This window comes from Myotis lucifugus, unplaced genomic scaffold (genome assembly GCF_000147115.1).
Source record: "Myotis lucifugus unplaced genomic scaffold, Myoluc2.0 scaffold_87, whole genome shotgun sequence".
Lineage (NCBI taxonomy): Eukaryota > Metazoa > Chordata > Mammalia > Chiroptera > Vespertilionidae > Myotis > Myotis lucifugus.
The window spans coordinates 3,446,416-3,464,671 of NW_005871135.1; the positions used below are offsets into that span (position 1 = coordinate 3,446,416).

At 37.5% G+C, this 18,256-nt stretch overlaps 1 protein-coding gene across 1 annotated transcript in view; it reads right to left on the bottom strand.

Annotated features, from left to right (window-relative positions):
• Positions 1-18,256, bottom strand: part of C5 (complement C5) — an 83,820-nt gene that overhangs the window by 55,020 nt on the left and 10,544 nt on the right. Inside the window, exons 6-14 of the mRNA XM_006091105.3 lie at positions 17,879-17,961; positions 15,083-15,173; positions 13,203-13,314; positions 9,313-9,439; positions 6,593-6,708; positions 4,565-4,750; positions 2,816-3,019; positions 1,348-1,557; positions 1,074-1,223 (exon numbers count right to left, since the gene is read on the bottom strand). Of these exons, the coding sequence (XP_006091167.1) occupies positions 1,074-1,223; positions 1,348-1,557; positions 2,816-3,019; positions 4,565-4,750; positions 6,593-6,708; positions 9,313-9,439; positions 13,203-13,314; positions 15,083-15,173; positions 17,879-17,961 (1,279 nt within the window). The remainder of the gene's footprint in view (positions 1-1,073; positions 1,224-1,347; positions 1,558-2,815; positions 3,020-4,564; positions 4,751-6,592; positions 6,709-9,312; positions 9,440-13,202; positions 13,315-15,082; positions 15,174-17,878; positions 17,962-18,256) is intronic.

Sequence of the window (18,256 nt, forward strand, 5' to 3'; positions counted from 1 at the left end):
CCACAGAGAGCTACTGGCGCACAGATTCATGCACAGGGCGTGCTAGTGTGTGTGTGTGTGTGTGTGTGTGTGTGTGTGTGTGTGTGTGTATACACACAATTAAGGAATAACTCCACTGTTAACACAATCAATATAATATCTTCCCCCAAATAAAAGAAAAATAACTAGGTAAATGCATAAATGAGTGAATTAGCAAACAAATTAATTTTTACATTGCTTAAAATAAACAAGCAAAAAGAGCACAACCTCTTGTGTTTGGGGGAGGAGGGTTCTAGGTTCTAAGTGGTGAGAATTTGTTTGGGGTGCTTATTCTAGTTTTAATTTTGATCCCAAATGTTTTCCTTTCTGAATGTTTTTTAGTTTCTTAGTTCTTTCTTCCTTGTTCAAAGAAATTCAAGCCTAGGAAACATAGCAGAATATAGGGGAGAGAAATGGGAACTTAGGGGAAATGAATCATTTTAAAATTCTTCTGTCACAGACTTTTATGAAAGTAAAAATACAAAAACTCAGAGGTTGCCCATCCAGTCTTTTCCTGTGCTGCTACTATACATGTCCATACCCATATCCCCAAACCCCCGTCAATTGATGGCACTTTTGTTCCATGAATGTAATTTCTATCACAGTCATATGCTTTTAAAGTGCTTAACTCTACATCTGAAAGAACAAGAAAGGATGGACTTGTGCTTTGGGGAATAACACAGCGGTTCTCAACCTGTGGGTCACGAACAATGAAAATACATCCTGTATATCAGATATTTACATTACGATTCATAACAGTAGCAAAATTACAGTTATGAAGTAGCAACGAAAATAATTTTATGGTTGGGGGTTATCACAACATGAGGAACTGTATTAAAGGGTCGCGGCATTAGGAAGGTTGAGAACCACTGGAATAACATGACAATGGCTTACCTTCCTAAGAATCACTGTTAGAGTATAGATTTTGATTATGGAAAAACAGGCCTATTCTTCCCTTAATTCTTCCCTCACAACCTACCTGGGGGGGCCGTACTTTTTTGAAGCACTGCACAGAGCCACCCATGCACCATAACCAAGGTTATGCACTACTTAACTTTTTCTAGGGACTTCTTGGCCTTCCTTTGGACTCCATATATAGCACTGTCCACTGCTGCTAACGCCACCCAGGAGTCTGAGTGAGTTGCCAAATTAAGAGATACATGTTCACCTGGAGAGTATGATTCTGTACCTGGAGACAGATAAACCTAAAAAATCATTTGAAAAGGAAAAAAAAAAGGTCATTTTTGTGAGATAAAATTTCATAGATTGCTGTTTATAGTCTCCTTTATTCAGAAAAAAAATTTGATTGTGACATAATTTGTGGCTTACCTGAAGCTGGTTGCCACATTTTTCTTCAATATTTAACCAGATTGAGTCAGACACTAATTCTGCTGTCTGCTCTCCTGTGACGATGTAATAAACCAGGATACGGGCTGAAGGAACCATGTTTAGTGTCACCGGAGCATTTATACTTTGATAAGGGGAATTTGGAAGTTTCTCCCTTGTGCCAAAGTGAACGATTTTGCCCTTGGATAAAATCTAAAAATAAAGAGTGGTAACAACAATAACTATAAAAACAAAACCTTTGTTTCAGGATGGAGCTTGGAGCTGGAATAGAAATTACATTAAGGAAAAAGAAAGTTAAATTGTATGAGCCTACTGTGTGTTAGAAACTTTTATATTTACTTTAACACCTTTAATTGTTATAGTAACCAGTAGGATAGAAATATTATTTCCATTGTGCAAATGAAGGGACTGAGGCTCAGGAATTAACAAAATGTCATACTGGTTTTAGTTCAAAATCACATAATTAGGAAAATAGAGAACTAACAAATCTGTTTAAAGTCACTAAAATGTCCTTTGTTTTAAGAATTTAAAAAATAGACAAGTGGAGTACATCTTAAGGAATTAACTTTTAAAAGCAGAGGTTAGCTTCTAAGTTGGAAGCATAAGTTCTTTTTTTTAAATTACAAATTACATAAAGCCAAAATGTCCTAAAAGATCTCTTACGTTGTCCTTATCAGGACTGCATATAGTAGACAGCAAGTTTTGGTCCCTAAATAGGTCCCCTACTTCTTCATCAGCCAATATGATCTTTGATCCTCACTTATTTTTTAATTTCTTTCTAAAAAGTGTTAAAAAAAATCCATCACCACCATCTGTTTAGCTTGCCCATTGGAATAATTCATTCCATTTCTTTGACAATTGTCAGGAAGCCCTTAACATTTTTCACACATTCTTTCCTAGATTTCACAGACAGGCATGACTGACCACCTCTGCTAACATAAGTGATTTAATAAGGAATGTTATAGAGCTATAGAACTGGAGCAGGTATGATATAACTCAACACTTAATAACAGGATTTGGGTTCTCCTTTTATGCCACTGAAAAGCATATATTTTAAATAGGTCTAGGCATGTAATCTTTGGCCATGATATAGAGCATAGGTAACATGAGAATTTAATTAGGCTCTCTCTGAGCCAGCTGTCTTTGGTGAAAGGAGATCAGACAAGGAATTAGAGGTTCCCAGTTCAAATCAAAATCTTCCTTTTCTAATCTGAGTGACCATGGCAAGTCTTTTAACTTCTTTGTCTCTCAGTTTCCTCATCAATGAAATGGTCATGAAAATCATGCCCAATCTCAAAGGTTTTTTAAAAACTGGTTATCAAATTAGATGATGTTGTTGAAGTGCTTTGTTAAAACAAATTTTAGGGATCGTTCTAATGTTTCTCTATGAGCAAAGGAAAATGTCCAGGTGGGGGAATAAATAGATGCAATTTTATCATTATTTACTTACCAAGTAATTATAGTGAGTTATTTTGTCAATATATGGACTTTTGGGGGTAACCATAATATTCAGATTTTCTCCTACGAGCATAGGTTTATAGTTTCCAGTCCAGTCAATATAAAGGTAACTTTGGCTGAGAGATGAATATGTTACTGCTCTGTAATCTTTGCTGGCCTGATTTTCTTCTGGAAGATCTGGATCATTGGTCCTGACCTAAAAGGGAACATTTCAAAGAAGACTTGTTGATTGTGATAAAATGTTTTATGTAAAATATACCTTTTAAATATGACAAATTTGCTTTCTAAATTCCACACCACCAAATGCTGAAGAAAGGAACACCTCCACTACTTCCATGTTTATACTGCTGTGGTATTAAGTAACTTTATAAAGTCTATGGACAATCATTAGAATCATATGGAATTATGGGCTGTGGTGGGCAAGTCTGGTGAAGTGAAGATAGAAAGATGCTCCAGGAACAAATATTGGTACCCTTCCTGAAATGTAATGGCAAGTTGGGGATTCCTCTTCTTATGTGTTGGGATGGCAGAAATTTGGAGTAGTGGTGGGGAGGTCATGAGGACTGGAGGATAGGAGTTGTGAATGCACATCACAGAGATTCTCTGGCCCAATTTCATTGTGAAGTAATAGTACAGGTGTAGTGCTTTATGCAGCTAGAAACTTAGACATTATTTGCTAGGAGAGATGACTATTAAGTGAGCTCCAAGGTGTAGTGCTTCATGCAGCTAGAAAATATTTCTGGGGTGGGGCAGAAATGATGTCATATCCACCTTTGACAGCAAAAGGGCTAGTAGTTCATGCTCTGGAGTGGTTTGCATCCCAGTGCTGCCATTTATTAACTCTTGATAAGTTATTAAGAGAAGTTTGAAGCCTCTGTTTCTTCAGCTGAAAAATGGCAAAGATAATATTCTTTCACTCATAGAGCTGATTAAGTGGATATTAAAAGTGATCTACAGCCCTGACCAGTTTGGCTCAGTGGATAGAGCATAGGCCTGCGGACTGAAGGGTCCCAGGTTCGATTCTGGTCAAGGGCATGTATCTTGGTTACGGGCACATCCCCAGTAGGAGGTGTGCAGGAAGCAGCTGAATCGATGTTTCTCTCTCATTGATGTTTCTAACTCTCTGTCCTTCTCCCTTCCTCTCTGTAAAATAAATCAATAAAAATATATTTTAAAAAATAAAAATAAAAAAATAAAAGTGATCTACATAAAACTCTTAGCCCAATGTTTAGCAGTTCATAAGTGCTCAGTAGATCACAGTGAATGGATGCATGCTGTAGTCATTAACGTGATGAACGTAATCATTTTTTTTTTTACCTGGAAATGAGAACTTAGACATTATTTGCTAGGAGAGATGACTATTAAGTGAGCTCCAAGGTGTAGTGCTTCATGCAGCTAGAAAAAAAGGGAGGCTCCCACATTTAACCCTTTTATGGCCCTGAAAAGATAAAAATTGGGGGAAAGAATATTCCAACCACTGACTTCCACTGCTGTACCTATTCTGAAGCTTCTAGATTCTAATATAGTCTTACTAAAGTAAGAGAAAATAATTAATTCCCAAATAAAAAAAGTGATAGATTTATCCTCCTCTAGTGCTATTTTTATTTATTTTTGGGTGCAAAATTGTGGAATTGTTCACTGGACTTAAGTATAAAATCTGCTGCATCAGTTCTGCACACTAGCCAAAGCATACAGTCAAAAGTGGACATTGTCCTTGAAAATTTAACCGAATTCAGCTCACGGTAAACTCCAGCGCTGTCACTCCAGATGGGAGATTCACCACAAATGAAGCTACTCCATCACTGGAACCTGTTTTACTTTCCTTTGACTCCAACTCAGCCGTCTCTTGGTTGTCACTGACCGTTTGTGCACTCAGGGTCACTGGCACCCCTCCTATTAACTCATCAAGTGAATCCTTAACTTGCACCTGTTTGTCAGAACAGTCCAAATTCAATTCAACAGCTCGGCATTTGTTTTAAAGTATAACAATTCTGAAATAATTTTTCTCCTCCCCATCAAAGTGTACGTTATTCATGTTTAATTCAGTAAAGAGAAGTGTATTCTCAGCTTATAAAAAGGTTTAATTCTATTTAGTTAAATTATTTTTGAATAGATTCTCTTGTATTTCAAGCAGACTCAAAACACAAATATTATTTTTTAATTATGCCACGTAGATGTGATAGGTCTTCTGTTATCTAACGTCTGTGTTGGTTTAGGACTAAATAAAAGAGAAAAATGAGACAGTCACTTCTGGGAATGATTCTCTTGGATATGAGAAACAAGAAATGCATCCTTCTTTCTCTTAACCTGTACCTCTCACTGTCATGCATATAATCATATATACTTTCCACAAATATATACCTTATATTATTTTATTTTTATATTGATATTAAAAGCCAGTGTCCTACAGTAAGTAATAAGTAAAACATTTTAATTATACTAAATTTGATTTTTAAAAGCACATTTTCAAAGAATAAAAAGACCATCCCGACTTTCTAAACTAAGGACAGGGAACAAAAATTTCTACTTTAAAAACATAATGTAACAAAAACCCCACAAAAAAACAAACAAAAGCACAATGTATCATATTACATGTAATAAAATATATATACTAAATATAATAAGAAGTCAAGTGAATATTTTAATTCCATACTATCAGTATTTTAAAAATGAAAAATGGAGGAAGGAAAGAAAACATTAAATAGGAAGGAGGAAGCAAAAAAGACAGAGAAAAGATAGTTAGGGACAGGATGAGTCAAGATGGAAAGGATGGAGAACAATACAGACAGTTATGCACAAGGAGAATACAGAGTTTAAAGCACAGAAGTACAAACTCAGACACACAGGAAATAAAAAATTACAAGAGACAGGGGTTTCTTTTCAAAGAAAGATATCTCCATCTTAAGGCTTTTTAGGAACATGACACAACATAGCAGTGGTTCTCAACCTTCTGGCCCTTTAAATACAGTTCCTCATGTTGTGACCCAACCATAAAATTATTTTCGTTGCTACTTCGTAACTGTAATGTTGCTACTGTAATGGAAATATCTGATATGCAGGATGGTCTTAGGCGACCCCTGTGAAAGGGTCGTTTGACACCAAAGGGGTCGCGACCCACAGGTTGAGAACCGCTGCCATATAGTTTTAAATATTAGTTTTTTTAAACTATAGACTTATGGGGGTTTATCTATATAATAAAAGCCTAAGCAACCATTTGCTATGATGCACACTGACCACCAGGGGGCAGAAGCTCAATGCAGGAGCTCCCCCCTGGTGGTCAGTGTGCTCTCATAGGGGGAGCACCAGCTCAGCCAGAAGCCGGGCTCACAGCTGGCAAGCATAGCTGCAGTGGTGGGAACCTCTCCCTCTGCAGCAGCACTAAGGAGCAGGGAGCCAAGCAGTAAGGAGCAGCAAGCAGGAAGATGGTAAGGAGCGAGGGGTCCCGGACTGCAAGAGAGTGCAGGCTGGGCTGAGGGCCCCTCTCCCCCAGTGCATGAATTTCATGCACTGGGCCTCTAGTTTTTATATAATTTAATGCAATGCTTATTTAGGGAATGCCTAACATATTAAATAATGACAGTTGCCCTAAGGCTGAAACTGGCCTGCAGTTTCCCACCCCTGTCCACGTCCACAGGAAGGGCAACTTTTACAGAATGAGTTCCATGATTTGCCTCTCTAGGCTTCTTCCCCTATTTGTTACCCCCATGTTTTCTGTAAACAGAAAAAGACAATTATATTCAGCAGTTTCTCTCCTCTGCCCCTCACCTACCGTGATATAATATGGAATTCCAGGCTTCAAGAAAAGAGGAGTAGCAACCAAATTCAGTTTGTAGGGAGAGAGGACATATTTGATGGCAGAAAATTCTGCCTCTTCAGAAAATCCACCTAAAGAAATGACAAGGATCATGTTGACCTTTTTAAGGAGAATATTATCTACACTGGGATCTATTTTATGTCGCTATGACTCCACAGACTTGTTCTTTCACTCACTCCATTTTGCACTCATTCATTTATCAATTGTAAGTAGGACATAGGTCTTGGTTCAGAGGGGCAGTGCAGAGAAGAGTTTAGACCTCAGGAGTTTCCAAAGCCTATGTACAAGGCTTGTATGTAAATATCTCCCATGTAGAATTAGACCTATAGAGCTGTATTAAGGAAGAATGCAAAGAAGGGACACTACTTTTCATCAGTGGTCTGAGTTTCAGTTGAATATGTATAAAGGATTAAGGAGAGAAGGAAAGGATAGGCTAGAGATTGAGCCTTACAGGGGATTTACCATTAGAGTGGAGAAATGTGGAGAGAAATGTAGAAGAAGTCAGAAAAGAGAGAATCAAAGAAGCCAGAGAGAATCAAAGAATGATATCTCCATTTTAAGGCTTTTTAAGAACATACTACCAAAAATAGTTTTAAATGTTAGTTTTTTAAAACTATAGACTTACGGGGTTTTATTTATATATAATTTAATGCAATGCTTATTTAGGGAATGCCTAACATCTCAAATAATGACAGTTGCCCTAAGGCTGAAGCTGGCCTGCAGTTTCCCATTGAGGGTCCACTGGCAAGTGCCCAATAGCATTACCCTCCAGCTAAACTTAAGCTAAACTATTAAAAATAACACACAAAATTCTAGTGTCCCCAAACTCCTTCCCAATATTACATCCCTAATACTCCCTATACTTTAGCTAACTGGATAATCTGTTATTATCAAAGATCAAGATTCACTTTCCACCCTTGGTATGTCCCTGTATAGAGGATGCTCACTTCACCCTGTCTACTATTCTTGTCTCAAAACCCTACTTATCCTGTAAGACTGATCATCTTTTTTTTTTCTTTTTTTTTTTTTAAGACTGATCATCTTTAGGACACTGTTCTTGGTTGCTCAACCATCACCTAAGAGCTCACCTTCAATATGGAATATGGAATTCTAAAAGCATACATAGTATGCTAAGTATGCTAAAAGCATACATAGAATTCCTTCTGTTATAGAATGCTTTGTTTACTTGTGTTATAACTGATGCTAGTATGTTGTTAGCATTTGAGTGCTGGTATTATACATCATTCATATTTGGAAGCCTGCATGCTTAGCAACACTCTTTGACTATTTTATAAATATGTATTAAACTGAATTATTTGAAATAAATTGAGTAAAAATAAAAATAAGGAAGAAACATTAAAATAATGATAAAAACAACATCCAGGGCAAGGAGTATTAAGTTATCCTCATTATCCAACATCTACTGGACATCTGATATATACAAGGTGCTCAATATCTGAATAATTACCTCCATTCTTCATTCTTTTATTCTAGAAGTACAAATTTAAAGAGGCCTTAGGGTTTAACTTTAATTTTCCAAAAAAGAAAGAAAGAAAGAAAAAGAAAAGACTCAGTATGGTTAAATTATTTGTTCAAGGTTAGTTGGGGGTTAAATATGAACCGGAAAATATAAAGAACATTGATAATCAAAACATACCAGAAGCAAGACAATTTGACTCAATGTGGAATAATAATTACTGTTAAAAACCATTGGAGTGGGGTTGAGAACACTACAAAAGATGTTAAGGATGCTAAGAAAGTAGTAGGTGGACCCAAGAAGGAGGAGGAGGAAAAGAACAAGAAAGAGGAGGAGGAGGGCTAACATTAATATGGTCCTCATTATGTAACAGGTACTGTTTTATAAAATGTTTTTATTTTGGAGAGAAGAAAAGGGAGAGGGAAAGGAAGGAAGGAATGGAGAAAGGAAGAGAGAGAGAGGTTAAAGAGAAACATCAATCGGCTGCTTCCTGCATGCCTCCTACTGAAACCCAGGCATGTGCCCTGACCAGGAATAAACCAGAGACCTTTGGGTGCATGGAATGATGACAATCAACTGAGCCACATTGGCCAGGGCATGACAAGTATTGTTTTAAGTGCTTTGGGTATATTGACTCTACAACCCTAACCACCACCCTATGAAGTATATACTATTATTGTACCCACTTTAAAAACACTACTGCCTCCAATTTTAGACAGAATTTCTGAACATTATGGCTGAAAAAGACTTTAGGTGGCATTTGGTTCAACTTCATCATTGCACAGATAAGGAGACTGATAATGATAATAACTTCCATTTGCATACTACTATATCAAACACTTTTACATACATAATTTCATTTTTATTTTGTTTCTCACCAAGTGAGAACATTAGGGTGCCAGATGTTCAAGCCAGATAGCCTGCAGAGCCACTCAGGATATCAACTGGGCAGGTGTTATCCTGCAGTTGAAGCAATTGGAACCCAATGACTAGAGTGGCAAAGCTATATTCTAACCCTAGCTTTTAATGACACAAAAGTAAAATTTAAATATGAAAGAACTATAGAAATCATTTATACCTTTAATATACTGTCTAAATATTTCCCAAGATAAAGGAAAGAGAAAAAAAGAAACTTACCTGAAGACTCTATGACTGTTACACCAGAAAGGAAGAAAGAAAGAGAAAAAAAGAAACTTACCTGAAGATTCTATGACTGTTACACCAATATAAAGGTACTTATCGTTTAAGTCTTCCAGACTACTGTAGGACAATTCTTTAACTGCCATTTCAGAGTTCAGTGTGACTTTAGCAACTCCATTTATAAGCTTTTTAAAGAGGGAAAATGAAGAGTTATTTCAGAGAAAAATTTATAAGGAAAAATTAACAAAATCTGCATTTACTAGCCTCTCATAGTTAAGGCCAATGTCAGAGGAATGGTTGAGCATCAGCAATAAAGTAAATGACTGGTCTAAAATTAAGCCCAGAATGTTATTTTCTAATTTATATTATTGAATTATAGACATGGGGAGTCTTAAACATCATTTGATTCAACTAGGTCTTTTTTGTACTAGCTGACAAAGATGTCTTCTTCCAATCCCTGAGTCATCATCTATCTTCCTAGGCCTCTTGGCTTACTTTTGCTCTTAACTGAGAGCTTGTTGGGTTTTATATATAATTTGTGCTTTGCTCCTTACATATTGAAACATTAATTAAAAACATACAATGGGTAAAGGGATATAGGGTTAAGTCATACTGTATCATTTAATTATTAAGCATAATAGTAAAATAGACTTTGCCTTATTTTTTTCTTCTAAAATTAAATAACTTGAAGCCAGGGATTTTTGTATTATTTGGCTTTAAGTCTCAGTGTCTAGCATAGAATCATTTAAAAAAAATCTATATTGTTGAAAGTATTACAGAGGTTCCCCCCCCACACCCCCCCTCTTGACCTCCTCTACCTACCACATTCACATCCCCTCCCCTGGCCTTCCCCACACTATTGTTTGTCCATGGGCTATGCATATAAGTTCTTTGGTTAATCTCTTCTGGCTGCCCCCGCTTCCCTCTGAAATACATCTGTTGCATAGCAGAGAATCTTGCATTAAAGAGAGGCATCTAGCCCTAGCAGGTTTGCTCAGTGGTTAGAGCTTTGGCCTACAGACTGAAAAGTCCTGGGTTTGATTCTAGTCAAGGGCACATGCCCAGGCTGTGGGCTTGATCCCCAGGGAGGGGCGTGCAGGAGGCAGCCAATTAATGATTCTCTCTCATCATTGATGTTTCTATCTCTCCCTTTCCCTTCCTCTCTGAAATCAATAAAAAAATCCTATATAATAAAAGGGTAATATGCAAATCGACTGAACGGCGGAATGACTGGTCACTATGCCGTGCACTGACCACCAGGGGGAAGACACTCAGAGCAGAAGCTGCCCCCTGGTGGTCAGTGCACTCCCACAGGGGGAGCATCACTCAGCTAGAAGCCCAGAAGCCAGGCTCATGGCTGGCAAGCACAGCGGTGGTGACGGCAGCACTAAGGATGTCCAACTGCCTTGGGGAGTGGGCCTAAACCGTCAGTCGGACATCCTCCGAGGACTCCCAGACTGCGAGAGGGTGCAGGCCAGGCTGAGGGACCGCCCCCGCCAAATGTACGAATCTTGTGCACTAGACATCTAATCTATATATATGTATATATACACACACACACATACATACATACTAGGGGCCCGGTGCACAAAGATTCGTGCACGGGGCGGGGGTAGGTAGGGTCCCTCAGCCCGACCTGCACCCTCTCCAATCTGGGAGCCCTCAGGGGAGCCCTCTCCAATCCGGGAGTTTCTGTCTGTCTTTGCAACCATATGAATGAATTGTCTGAGACCCCCAACCCAGTTTGGTTTGTTGCTCACAGAATAACAGAGGCATTTTTTTTTCTTTGCTTCATTGGTGGAGATTTCCTGGAAGTTTTAGAATATCTTCCCTTTAATTTTTCCTAGACACTCTGATTTTACTTATGTTTCTCATCTTTGCTTACCCTCCATCCCCCACTGCAACAGTAACTTGCTTCAGGCTCACTTTGCTCTAGTGTAGGAGATCCGTCTGCCACCAGAACTATGATTCCCAGCATTCCTGGTGCTCCCTGCGCTCTGGGCTTCCACTTCTGTCCTGGGGCTGCCATCAGAACTACTATTCCCAGAATTCCTGGTGCTCCCCACGCTGGGAGCGACTGAGGGAGCCACAGCCCCCCAAGCCTCCGGCTCTCCTGCTCTGCTCTCTGCCTGGGCGCCTGTGTATGCAAATTAACCCACCATCTTTGTTGGGTTAATTTGCATATTCACTCTGATTGGCTGGTGAGTATAGCAAAGGGATGGTCAATTTACATGTTTCTCTTTTATTATATAGGATATTTTTTAAAGAGGCATCTAATTTATATCTTGAACAAATAAAAGTATCTTTTGAAAAAGCAAAGGCTAAATAACTGGTGATGCAAACTACATGAATATATAACACTGAGTAGAATGACATGAGTCCTTATCATCTGTGGTATAATGTAAAAATCAATGAATAAGGGAAAAGGGGACCAGGGCTCTAATCTGGTCCCAGCAACCACTAACTCTTACTTAACCTTGGACAAGTAACTTCCCAATAAATTTGTTATTGGTGGAAATGCAGTGTCCACCACTGAAGTGAGGTATCCCTTTCCCTACTAGGTGCTGAGGGGTCAGATCCTTATGATATCTCAAGAAAAAAAATTTTCTGAGATTTACACCAGTGGATGAGTGATTTGTATTTGTGTGAAATTATATTCTTGTGTCTGTAAAGTCCCATTTCCCTTAAACCAGTCCTGGAAGAAGTGCAGCTAGGGATTCAGCAGAACTAGAAGCAAAGCCAGTGTGCCAAGATTCTGGTCCATGGTGGAGCTGGGTCTGGTGTAGCATTAGGCTAGTTATAGTCCATTAGTCCAGTGTGTCTGTTACCCATGGGCCATGTGGACAAATGCAGGAGTGTGAAAGCTCCTGCTGGCCAGGAATCAAGCAAAAGAGATAACTCCTTTGTTTAAGAAATTTAAATATCTCAAATTTTGTGCTTTTGCAGTGGCCACGCCTACTCTGGCCAATGACCTATTTCCAGGTATGAATGACAGGCAAATACCTTCCCTATTTCACTCAGACTTTATTGGGCATGTGTCTAAATTGCAGCTTTCTGGCAAAGCTGCACAAATGGAATGCCTATACTATTTGGCTTTCCCCCTTCTCCTTTTCTATTAATTAATAACTGGGTTCATTACAATGGTATCAAATTCATTCACTCATAAGTATATAGAGAGTAGTACCTACTATTTGCCAGGAACCATGCTGGCTCTGAGTATATAGTGGGAACAATTCAGATTCACAAGGGGTTTAGTGTAGAAAATGATAGAAAAGTAAATAAACCATCACTATTAACATTTTGGAAAGATAACTCTGTTGGGGGGTGCTGCTCTCTCTGTACATTGTAGGAGTGTAGCAGCACTCCTGACCTCTATCTATGAAATGCCAGTAGCATCTTCTTCCCCAGTTATGACAATGACAAATGTCTGTGGGACATCTCAAAATTTCCCCTTAGTGGTAAAAATAGTCCCTGGTTGAGAATAAATCGTAAAACGTACTCTACTAAGAGAGGCCCAAGGCCTAAGGGAGTACCTGGCAGAGGCAGTTAACCTAGTTGAGAGGAATCAGGGAGACTTCCCAGAGAAAAGGTGTCAAGGTTGAGACTTAAAGTCTGAGGAGGAATTAGCCAGACAAAGAAGAGGTTGGAGGGGATAAAGGGGAAGAGTATTCTCAAGCAGAAGCGGTATTGCAAAGACCTGGAAGCAAGAGAGACTAGTGTAAGGGAGAGGAAGATGGGAAGTGCCAGGAGATAGGCTGGTGAGGGAGGCTGATGTCATGGCAAGTTGGCTTTATCCTAAGGACAATGAGAAGCCAATGGAGAGTTTTCAGCTTCCATTTCCCATCCCTATATAAAATTAGGAATCAGACTAGATAATTTTAAAGTTATTTTCCATCTCTAGCATTCATGATGTATCTTTAGGTACGACTGAACATCTTAACATCTTACCATTGTGCTTCGCATTGCCTTTTCCATCATTTCTTTATCATCATGTAAGTCATCTTTTATTCCAAAAGAGACAAAAACTTCAGCCTCAGCAACAACTTTGTTATAAAAATATCTGTCAAACAATAATACCATAAGATTATTTGGCTATCAAGGTTATAAAAATAAAATTCAGATAAACTAACAATTTGAAATTACATTGTATACTTGATACACTTTAAATTGTCTTCCATCTACAATTACATTTCATCCTCATAAAATTACAATAATAAAGCCAAAGTGCAGATTTTATGACTATGTGCTTGATGAAAAAAACTGATCTTGAGGAAATCAAAAGACTCAGGTCCGGAGCCCTTTCCTACAGAACACATAGCTTCCTTGATGATTTTGATGTCAGTGGGGAGCTGCCTCCTATTTCCTTTTATGTACTTAAAAGCAGCATGCCCAATCTTACTGCTATGTGAGATAAATTTTATTTTAATCCTAATTATATATTAAACCTTTTTAGTTTAGAATTAAAGTAAGAGTAAAGGAAATTTTCCACACAGCAAATAATACTATAACAGGAACTAACTTTCCTTATTCAGAGTTTGAACAAATAGTGTCTCCATTAGAAGAAATTACTTTTTATAATTCCATGTCAGGTGATCCTTTTATGTGGTTTAGACTAAGTAACAAATACTCTATTTTAGAAGAGAGGCAGTACAGGGAAGCATTTGAGGGCCTGGACTCAGAACCAGACAGATTGTGTGGCTTACTAGCTGTGCAATCTTGGGCAAATTACTGAACATTTCTGTACCTCCATTTTTTGGTTTAAAATGGGGGTAGTAATAGTATCTACCTCATAGTGTTCATAAAGATTAAATGAGCTAATATATACAGAGTGCTTCAAAACTGCCTGATAATATAGTTATGTAAATTGGTTATTCTTATTAATAACTACATGATATTGCCTTTTTAAATGACCTAAACTTTTATGGTAGATTGCTTGTAAAACTAGCCCCAATTTCCACTTGCCCATATGTTCACCATCTTTGCAGCTATTTATGTGCAAAGAGTGTGAAGAGAGTCTATTTCCTCCTGGGCTGATCTTGTAACTTGCTTTGGACAAAAGAATGTGGTGGAAGTGATGGTGTGCCAGTCTCAAGCTTAGGCCTTTAGAGGATTTTTATGCTTTCATATTTTCTCTTCAAGTATTTCTGCTGCTACTAGCCTGTTAGTTGATGAGAGATGCACATAGTCCAATCATCCTTGTAGCTTCAGTTCACTGGCAGCCAATTACCAGACATGTGAGTAAGACCTGCCTAAACCAGCCAGCCTCCAGCTGACCTGCCAAATGACTGCAGGTACATGGGTGAGTCCAGCTGAGATGAGCCTAGTCCAGATCAGCAGAACTGCCAGCTAACTCATAAATGGTCATAGTTTTAAGGCATTGAGTCTTGAGGTAGTTATGGAGCACTAGTTGGCTGATTAAGCCATTAATAAATGAAAATGAAAGAATGCTTCATATCTCAGTCCCAATATCTTAAATCATGCTGTTTCCTAAATGTACACAATGATTCTTTAGGATTATTTTTGCTGGTGAATAACAACAAAGCTAAAATCAGAACCAGCTCACATCAGAATGAGCAAATAAACTATAGGTATAATGTCTCCTCAATCAGTCAATCCCAAATTCATGGCAGACATTGCCAATAAATCACAGATCTCAACAACATAAGTGTATTACATATTGTGCATTTTAAACATTCACAATGTCACATGTCAATTACATCTCAATAAAGCTGGGAAAAAAATCACAGATCTCATTTTGGATAACTGTCACCAACCAGAGTCGGCACTTAATTTAGCTGGATAATATGAAAAGTAAATAACTTTCTTACCTTGCTTTTATAGTAATTTCAAAATTATTAAAGTTCTTATAACCAATGAAACTATTTTCTGGTTCTATTGAGATAGAAAACTGTGGCAACACTGAAAATAAAAAGGAAAAGGCAATATTACCACTTAAATTAGAGCAGCCTTCTGTCTGGCAAAATTGATGTAACATCAACACAACATCTAGCTGTAGTCATCATCATTATCAGGGACAATAACAACAATTACGACATCACTGGGAAGTCTCCTACTCCACCAATCGGAAGTCAATCCAGCTATCTATGTATCAGAAGCACTTTGTTTATACTTAGATTACAGCATTTATTATAGGCAATTGTTTATTTCCTTGACTAGAGTGTAGATTCCTTGAAAATAAAATGTTCTCTATATATCTTTGTATATCTTCCCCTCTCATCCTTCTCATAAGTCTTAAATATAATAAATGCTTATTAAATTAAAAATAGAAAATTCCTGCTTATTTAACATTTCCCTTTTTTGTCCAGTAGATAAAATCCAGTCCAAAATTCCAGCATAAAACTCTGACTTAGTCAAGAAGAGAGAGTTTATGCTCAGCCAGCGTGGCTCAATGGTTGAATGTTGACCTATGAACCAGGAGGTCACGGTTCGATTCCAGTCAGGGCACATGCCCAGGTTGCAGGCTTGATCCCCAGTGGGGGGCATGTAGGAGTCAGAGGACCAGTGATTCTCTCTGATCATTGATGTTTCTATCTCCCTTTCCCTTCCTCTCTGAAATCAATAAAAATATATTATAAAAAAGAAAAGAGAGTTTATAATGAACTATAAGAAATAATACCCATGCAAAAGTAAAAACTAGAGCAGAAAGGAGTTGGGTTATCCCCGCTTTTCTTTTCTTTCTTTCTTTTTTTTTTTTTTTTTTTTTTTTTTGATTGCCCAAGAGAAAATAATATCACCGGTTGAAATGCCACTGTTTTCTCTTTATACTTCCTCAGACTGTGTACCAGGGCTTCTGGATTCTAATTCTATTAACCTACACAGCAGTTAATAGAAAATTGGGTGATTGAGTGACCCTGATATTGTGGACATAGACTGGCAAACAACTGTAAGTGAGATAGTTAGCTACAGATACGGTTCATGTATTTTCTGGATGGTGAAGGCTAGAAGTAAAAGAACAATGCAATTTTCTACTCTAGGCTGTGTTCCTATGTTATCAAAGATCCAGGTAGATGTGCTCTCTCCAGGATATGAAATGCAAGAAAATATTTCACCCTTTCATCCATATAGCAGGGACACTCCTGTCAACAGTGATATACCAGTGAACAAAATTGACACAAACCCTGTCCTTAATGAGCTCACAGTCAAGCAGGGAAGACAAGCATAAGCACAGATAAACACCTAAGCCACAGTTATGAAAACAGATATGAAGAAATACAGAGACTCCTACTCTAGAGAGAATTCAGGGAAAGCTTTTGTGGATAAATGGCTTTTCAATTGAGACTTAAAAGGTGAGTAGGAACTGGCTAGGCAATGAGGGAGGGAAAAGTGCTGTAGGCAGATGGAATATCATGCACAAAGTACCCACTGTTGGAGGGAAGCAAGGGTGAAAGTGGTATAAAATGAGGCTGAAGAGGAGGTAGGCCAGCTCAAATTAGAGATTTTGATTTTCATTATAAAAGGAATGAGGGATTATTGGGGACTTTTCAATAGTGATATAACATTATGAGATTTGCATTTCAACATTATTTTGGCTAAAACCAAGGGGGAAGAGTTTGGAAGCAGAGAAAGCAATCAAGAGGCTTTGCAGTAATCCAGGAGAGAGCTTGTTGATGAATCGATGAGGGTGACCACAGATAATAAGAGGTGTATGAATTTTAGATATATACAGAAAGCAGCAAAAACACTTGGAGGAAGGGAGGTTGGTTGTAATTTTTTGTATTGAGAGTCTATCATCTTTACTTATTTATTTATTTTTATTGATTTCAGAGAGGAAGGGAAAGGGATAAAGGGATAGAAACATCAATGATGAGAAAGAATCATTGATTGGCTGCCTCCTGCACATCCCTAGTTCATAGGTTGACACTCAACCACTGATCCACACTGTCTGGGCAAGCCTATAATCCTTAAAGTTGAGTTTCATTGTAACAAATCTGTTTTCACTATTTTGTTTAATTGTTAAATTTGTGTGTTTATTTTCCAAATTAAGAGTTTCATGGGGAATTAAAAATGATTTCAAGAAAGTTAAATTGGATATTAGAGCACACAAATACTCTAATAAACAACTATTAAAAACTGAAAGATTAATCTATTTATACATTATTAGTCCTTTAATGTGACTGATTTCAAAATAAGAATATCTTTAATTTCCAAATAAATATATTAGGGATTTTTGAACCAGAAGAAAAATAGCATTGGACTAGAGGTAAGGAAATCCAATTGCTGTCCTTGTTCTGTCACTAATTGGTTGCAATGACTTTAGTAAATCATCTATTAGTCTTTCTGGGTTCCATTTACCTCATCTCTGAGTAAGTTTCTAAAATACCTTCACTAGTCAAGCTCCTCAGGAGGCTAGGACTTTTCAGATTCTATGATGAGGAACAAAGGTCCAGAGAGGTTGGTGTGCTTATTCAAGGTTAACAAGAGCATGCTGAAACTAGAGCATAGGCATGGGGACAATCACTCTCACCCCCTCCACCAGTACTTCTGACCATATCAGTAGGTTGCCTTTTCTTCAGGGATTGAATTTACATTAAATTCATTAATGAAAATAATTATTGCAAAAGCATTAACTCTTTATAGATAAATTTTTAATTGTCAAAAATTACCATATTCTTTAACTTCAAAATATGCAGTTCCAGTTGTTGAAAAGTCCTCTTTATATTTAGCTTGAATTTTCCACATACCATATCTGTGAAAGCAAGATATTTAAAATTACATAAGTTTTCAAATATTTTTAATTTACCCAGCAGAAATCTAATCAATTCTTGTTTTAAGGAGGGAAAAGTAAGTTAATATAGTCTAAGTGATACATTTTATTTGCAATAAATGGAAATAGCTGTGTTTTGGAGATATTAGACACTGTTTAGTAATTAGTTTTTCATATGTTGTGTTATTTTTTCAGGTACTTTATCTTAATGTTGTCAATAGCTTTGAATTGAAGAGCTTGTGATACTTGAGAATTTACTTGATTCTGGAGCTTTATT